Source organism: Bidens hawaiensis, unplaced genomic scaffold (assembly GCF_021521415.1).
Source record: "Bidens hawaiensis isolate Kalapana, Puna unplaced genomic scaffold, B.hawaiensis_p1.1 tig00030548_1, whole genome shotgun sequence".
NCBI classification, from domain to species: domain Eukaryota; kingdom Viridiplantae; phylum Streptophyta; class Magnoliopsida; order Asterales; family Asteraceae; genus Bidens; species Bidens hawaiensis.
Genome location: NW_027495103.1, coordinates 221,775 through 229,033, shown reverse-complemented (window position 1 = coordinate 229,033; position 7,259 = coordinate 221,775). Strand labels below are relative to the sequence as shown.

The 7,259-nt window shown below is 33.3% G+C and overlaps 1 protein-coding gene across 1 annotated transcript; it reads right to left on the bottom strand.

The window, feature by feature from the left end:
• Positions 1–4,909: 4,909 nt before the first annotated feature.
• LOC143580692 (short-chain dehydrogenase reductase 2a-like) lies at positions 4,910–7,049 on the bottom strand. Its single transcript, XM_077063647.1, has 2 exons — positions 6,943–7,049; positions 4,910–5,738 (listed from the first exon to the last, which is right to left on the bottom strand). The coding sequence occupies exons 1-2, from the start codon at positions 7,023–7,025 to the stop codon at positions 4,910–4,912; spliced, it is 912 nt and encodes a 303-aa protein (XP_076919762.1). The 5' UTR covers positions 7,026–7,049.
• Between the last annotated feature and the right edge of the window lie 210 nt (positions 7,050–7,259).

The window sequence follows — 7,259 nt, the reverse complement described above, 5'->3', positions numbered from 1 at the left end:
AAATAATAATAAGTGAAAAGTGTAAAGATGAAGTTTCATCGTTCTTTTGGGATGAAATAAATAATTGTTAGCATAATCTCTACATTTCATAACCATGGAATCTACCATTTTCCTATTATATAAAGAGATTCGATGAACTTAATGTTGTAGGATCTCGATTCTAGATCACTCCTTTTTCTTAACGGCGTTAAATTGGTGGTAGTGGTGTTTCTCTCAAAATGTCGTAATACTTTCCACCGTCTCGTTACCTAAGTTCGCTCCTAGAACAATGATTTTCTTCCTTTTAAATGGCATACACATGTTAGATTCGAACCTAAGAACCCCCCCCCCCCCCCTCTTTTTCCCCAAGGAGGAAAGCCTTATTACAAACCCCTTGACCACTTGGATGAACATGTGATGGCCTAGATCACTCTTGACCTCTTGTTATCGGGTTTAGTTGGTTATCACGTTCCAAACTCTAGATGATTGATCGAATGGATATTTTATCAATCCACAATAAATCCTTGGGTTAGAGGTTGGCAAAGAACCCGGTTCCGGACCCAGTCCCCCTGATCTTAGGGTACAAACCAGGTTTTAATTTCTCTGAGAAATCGTACCTATACTAGGAAGTGAACCAGTCTCGTTGGAAGCGGTTCCACCTATACTTGGTCAAAACTCGGATCCGACCCGGCCAAACCCCAAAAGAACGGTCAAAAACCTTACTATACCTGAAACCGCTCCTACCCGACCCAGTTCTTAACTTTTGTTAACCAAACACGGAAACGGTTTCTGTAAAAGCCCATTTTGCCCACCTCTACCTTGGGTTTGTTCTTAGTTTGTTATAATTTAATGGATATTTTATCCATCCTTTTGATAAGTGAGCACTGGGCTGGTAATCAGTCCATTGAGCTGAAGTTCTCATGAACGTTGGGCCTATTACCTTATGTGTACGTGGGTAGATCAAGACATCAAGTAGGTATTCCTAATGTTTTTTTATTTAAAAGAAATGTTCAAAATTAAATTATTTTTTTACTTCATTACCTCTTTTATATCAGTTTTCTACTTTTAAGTGCTAAATCTGTATATTCGTCTAGTGATTTCTATCATTGTCATTGATCCGAGTTCATATAATGTGCGTCGTCGTCGTCGTCGTCGTCATCATCATCTCTATACTAGGGTTTAAAGATTGATTGACCATTATAAATTGTGTATGATGCTAGTTAATATCTCTATACTAGGGTTTAAAGATCGATTGACCATTATAAATTGTGTATGATGCTAGTTAATTTGTGGTATCATCATCAACCAATCAATTAGTTAGTTGTAGTCCTTTTAAAAAGAATATACCCTAACTACATTTTGATCATATAATAATGCATATATGAATTATAATCAAGCCACTAACATTTTCAACCATTGATAGTTTTTATCAAAGGTTTAGAATTGGTTCTCAAACGTGATTCTCGTTTTGAACCTTTGCTTACAATGACTATATATAATAATCAATCACCGTAAAAGAAATAACTTGCATTATGTAAGGATCGATTGTAGTCATGGTACTTTATTCAAGTTAAGTGTTTAATGTAGGTTGATCACTCGAACGCGAATTCATGAACTTGATAGGAGAAAGTTAATGTAATAAAACTTTGGTAATAATATGATAGACTCCATAGATATTTCTAACAATATTTAAAGTACTTAATTAGAAAAACTAGGTATATTTGTTTTTATTAATCTCAAGTTCTCAACTATCGTCTTTTAGTCGCTGCCAGTCTCAACTAACGAATTGGCTGTTATGGATCCCATATTTCAACGTATTTGTTCCCAGCAGTTCGCGACTAATAGAATTTTCTAACCACGTTGGTTATAGGTCGCCGGAGAAACGCTTTTGGTTGGAAAAGTCACATTTTTTTGGGGGGGGGGAGTCAACATTTTCGTCCTAAACATCTTTGTAACCTTGGCTCGGACCTTTAGAAACATTTTTCTCGTAGAAACCCCAAATATTGAGGTCTCCGGAACCCTAGAACCGTCGAAATCGGTTAGTGGTGCTCAAGTGGTGGTGGTTGGTTGTTGGTGTCAGTTGGTGGCGACGAAGGTGTTCAAGCTAAGTTTTCCAGCAAAAAATATGAGGTTTTTTGGTCAACATCGTGTTTCCGGCGAACTGCAAGTAACGATGTTACAATTTTGTTAGTCGCTGACCATTGGAAACAAACACATTAAAAGATAGGATATTAGCATCCAATTCGTTAGTTGAGACTAACAAGATCAAAAGATGATATGTAGAATTAATAAAAACCAATACATCGAAAAATTAAAATAAAACACTTCTAAGTTATAATACATTAACTAAATATATCATTTTTTTATTGATCAAAGAAAAATAATAATAAATCAAACTTTTGTTTAAAGAAGCAACAAATAAATAAAGTGTGCCTAGTGGGTGCGTGTAAACGTAATTCTTCACAAATTATGTAAAAAATACCCGTTACTTTATAAGTATTCAATCAATGTTAGCATCCAATACCGATGAGGTTATGTAATGGTCAAAAGACAGCAACTAAGCTACACCTTTGAGTTGTAAAGCATGTGTACTTGTTTAAATACATTTAATACAAATATACAATATTAAAGTTAATATAATACCCATATTTAGTGGTTGACTAAGAGTTTTAACCCTAGCTGACCCGAAGGCTGCGAGCTCACTGACCCCATCCTTTCGAGTTTCTAATTTGGGTTGAAGTGCGAGTTCATGAAGCCGCTCCGAATGGAAGGCTGGTGTGAGAGCAATAGTCAAGCGAGTTGGTGGGTTAATCTTCCTAGCACCACATAATATTTAATTAGTAAGAATATTCAACTAATCTTAAGCCAACACCACTAAAACCTTGTCATGATTAATGTGTTTAGGATGATTTATGTGTTTAGTAGTAGGTGTTATCTTTTGTCAAAAAGAGAGATTACAGGTTAATTAGAGTGTATATTAATTGCACTAACCTAGACCATGAAACAGCCGGTAGCCTTTTTTTTTAATATGTTTTATGTTTGTTAATAATAAAAGTAGATCCCCATATCCTAATGCATTTTATATAACGTCTTATTAACTTGTTTATTAATGTTCTCTGTTAACAACTCAAACAAACACAAAAATGTGTCTTGTAGTATACATGTATATTCCCAACTTAATTAAATTAAAAGAAAAAAAAACTCTTTATATTGTCTAGACAAGTAGGTGACATATGTTGCAAATCAAGCCCCAAAAACAACACTTGTGAACAATGGCTTTTTGTGATCAAACACAAAATCTCACCTCTTCTTTTTGTTCAATACACTTGTAAGCATTTACTAATTAGGATTGACTTCCAATATTCTCTCTTGATCCTAACTAGATCATGCTTCTCTTGCTCTCTTCCTCGATTGAACCACACATGCATTGATTGCTTGGGTTAAATAAATGGGTTAACGGATTGTGTTCGGTTTACACGAATTCATGTAAACCTGGATTAGGTTTGAAATTTTTTATACGAATAAATATATAAGTCTTGTTTTAATTTAATGATTCAACCTTAAAGTCTCTAACCCAAAGTGATTTATGTTGGCCAAATTAGTAGCTTAGTATAACTTTAATCACTTATATTGGTAGAGTTATTTAAGACCAAAGAAGAAACTAAGAAGAAAAACTTATGCGAGTTGCAAGGTGTGAAATACATGTCTATTCATTACTATTCTTTATTTGTGCACCAACGAACCCGGGGTTCAATGGGTCATGCCTCCTTATTCTTTATTAACCAAATTATTAGTTAGCTGTTAGATTCAGTTAATTTGGTTTGGTTAAGCCGATTAATTTGGTAACGATTCGGTTAATTTGATTATTTTCTCACCCCTAATCAGTTGCAAGTAACATAATAAGTAACTTACTAGTGGTCACTAATGGTAAATGACAAATTGACAATGATAACTTAGCATTAGTAGTGTACTAGTGTTTACATGGGCATCAATAGCAATTGAGTTATTGTTGATGGTCTTCCCACCGATGTAATTGTCTAATTGTCAACAGCTATAGCCATAAACTTGGACCACCATCTAAAATGTTGTGATGGTCCATCCCCTATATATGAAATGCATGTGGTCTAATTCGATACGAATAGTTTTCACAACACATTGTGTATATTCTTTCTTGCGACTGAACTTTCAAGAATATCGTCAAATATTTCATCTCAAAGCAATCTTTACGTAATTCACAAGAGATATCCAGACCCTCTAAATTCTAAAAACCTACAATTTACACCCCTACTTTCTATTATGTAAACTTATATCTTAAAAGACTTAAACATTGTGCTAGGTAAGGACTTACCAATACATGCATTTACATGTATATTTATGCTAAAACCGTGTGCATACACAAATCTTTAAAAGAAAGGTGTCCAAGTTATATATACCATCTGTACGTTATACAAACTATAGTAGTATAGTTTATATCGTATTCAATTCCTTAAATCACTTAGAGATCTAAAAGGATATCACAGTTGTGAAATCACCTAACATTTGACTTAGACCAGCATAATATAGTTTACTTTTAAAATATAAGTTGTAAAGAAAATTAAATTCCTTAAAAGTTGGACGATACTTGTTAAACCCACCAACTATCTTTGACTTTGATAATGACAGTTGGTAAAATGTTATGCTAAAATGAATATATAGCAAGTTGGATTTATATTTTATAAAAAATATATATATGTTAATGCAAAATGTTAAAAGCATACACAATCTAAAATAAAATTCAACATAAAATATGAAAATGCAACTCTAGCTAGAAAAAGAAGTTAAGAACACTATATCTATGTCAAATAGTTTATAACAATATTGTTGTTTTTTTATAACATCTTGATGCGTTATAATTAAAAAAAAGTTGCCAAGGTTTTATTACTCTTCATTCCTATAAGTTAACACAATTTCTAGACGTCGTAACGGCACCATCCACAACAAGGTTATGACCACTTACGTATCTAGACTCGTCACTAGCAAGATATAGAGCCGCTTCCGCAATGTCTTCGGCTTTTAGGGTAGTGCCCTTCAAGTTTCCTAAGCTACTCACAAAGTTCTCGGTTTTTTCTATTTCTTTATTGTTTGGTATTCTGAAACTAATTTCTCCGTCTTCAACATGTTCGTCCTCGTCTCTCCAAGCATTTACAAGCATTGAAGTTGCTACACCGAAAGGCGAAATGCAATTGACTCTAATCCCATGTTTTCCCAATTCACAAGCGGCATTCTTTGTTAACCCGACAATTGCGTGCTTTGAGGCCGTGTATGCATGTGGGCCCATGCCACCCATAACGCTTGCTACACTAGCGGTTGAAATGATGCACCCGACCCCTTTGGGAATCATAACCCTAGCGGCATGTTTCATCCCTAGGGCAACTCCTCTCACATTCACACTCATTACTTTGTCAAACTCATCAACATCAAAATCAACAATGCTTTTGTGCTTGGACTGGTTTCCAAGCACGCCAGCATTGTTGAACAATATATCAATTCGACCATACCGAGAGATTGTTGAGTCGATTAGGTTTTCTACTTCGGATTCCAAGCTCACGTCGCAATGAACATATGTAGCAAAAGGAGACAACGAACTAGCGATTGAAAGCCCGATTTCGTCATTGATATCCGCTAAGACAACTTTAGCACCATGTTTGACAAACAAGCTCACCGTGGCCGCACTGATCCCACCGGCACCACCAGTGACAATTGCAATCTTTCCCTCCAATCTATGAACAAGTCAAATGTGGTTTTTAATTTAATTGTTAATGAACAAATAAACCTTAAAAAGCAAAGTTAAAACCTTAAGAAACAAAGACAATTGTCTTTTCACTCATTTTAACTTGAAGTAAGTAAAATTAATTATCAATTCAATATTATATTTTGATTATATTATAAATAAAAAACTATATATATCACCAAAAACAAATGAGATTTTCTTGTCAAAAAATCTGTTTTTACAAGTGCTTAGTTGTCTTTGGTAAACTCAATTAATTTACGAAGATCGAAACATACATTACCAAAAGAAGATATATGATGTAATTAAAATAATCAAATAGGCGTTTTAAGGGAATTTTTTATTTCAACACTTGCATTATTTACGAAAAAAATAATAAATGCTCCGAACTTCAGGGATCTATATTGATATGAAAATAAATACAAATCTTCATAGCTTTTAATAATAATAATAATAATAATAATAATAATAATAATAATAATAATAATAATAATAATAAATTTATTGTTATTCCTAAAGAGAAGATTTGTGTGTGTGTTTACCATAAGTTTGACGAATAATTCGCAGGAAAAGGCACATGCAATAGCTGTCAAAGTGTTCGTATAAAAAAATAATAATAATAATAATAACGTACAATTTTGGTAAACATTGTACACAATTTATTAAATAAATATGACAAAAATGATTAATTGGGATGAACTCATGAAACCATAAGAAAATTATGTTCACTACAAGATTAGGGTTTTCAGCATGAATTTGACAAAAGAATTTGCATGGATTTAAGAAAAAAACTGACAAAATTAGCAACGAAATATAATTGTTGTCGTAGCTTGTCAGTTTGTTGCCCGTTTACCTAACTCTGCCTCGTTTACCTAACTATGCCTGAGTAATGTTCGAATTTGTGCTATCGTGTAAAGTTTATAATCTCGTGATTATCATTATAATTATCGGTTTATACTAATATTTATATATTACGATGTGTTAAACTAGGTTCTTATTTACCAGAAACTCATAAACAGTAAACTTTAAAGGTGAACATTCGAGTTTTTATACAACTCATACTTGTGTAAATTGGTTTTCAATACTGTCATGATGATTTTTAAATCCTAGTCCTATTGTTCTTCACCCTCAAAGAGAGAGAGAGAGAGAGAGATTGTAATCGTTTTGAATTTAATCTGAAAGATTAAGAAGTGTACCTTCTATAGAAGATTGGGTTGATTTCTTTTCCATGGCCATGCATCCCTTGGAAGGTTTTCTCAGGCATAACTTCAACAGGCATTGTCAAATAACCACACCAAACACTTCTTAATTAATATATATATATATATATATATATATATAGAAAGTGAGAGAAAGAGAGATATAGAGTGAGAGAGTTTAGAGTTATGAGAGAAGACACAAATGAAGAGATTTTATAGATGAGGAGGAATGACAGGTTACTTATTAAGTTATTATAGCCAAAAGTTTGCTTTCATAGTCACGAATATCATCGCTAGTTCTCTACACATTCCAA

Excerpts from the sequence above, each read along its gene's own strand:
- LOC143580692 (XM_077063647.1), bottom strand. The coding sequence starts at position 7,025 with ATGCCTGTTGAAGTTATGCCTGAGAAAACCTTCCAAGGGATGCATGGC. Across the intron at positions 5,739-6,942 it reads AACCCAATCTTCTATAGAAG|ATTGGAGGGAAAGATTGCAA; the intron begins GTACACTTCTTA and ends ACTTGTTCATAG.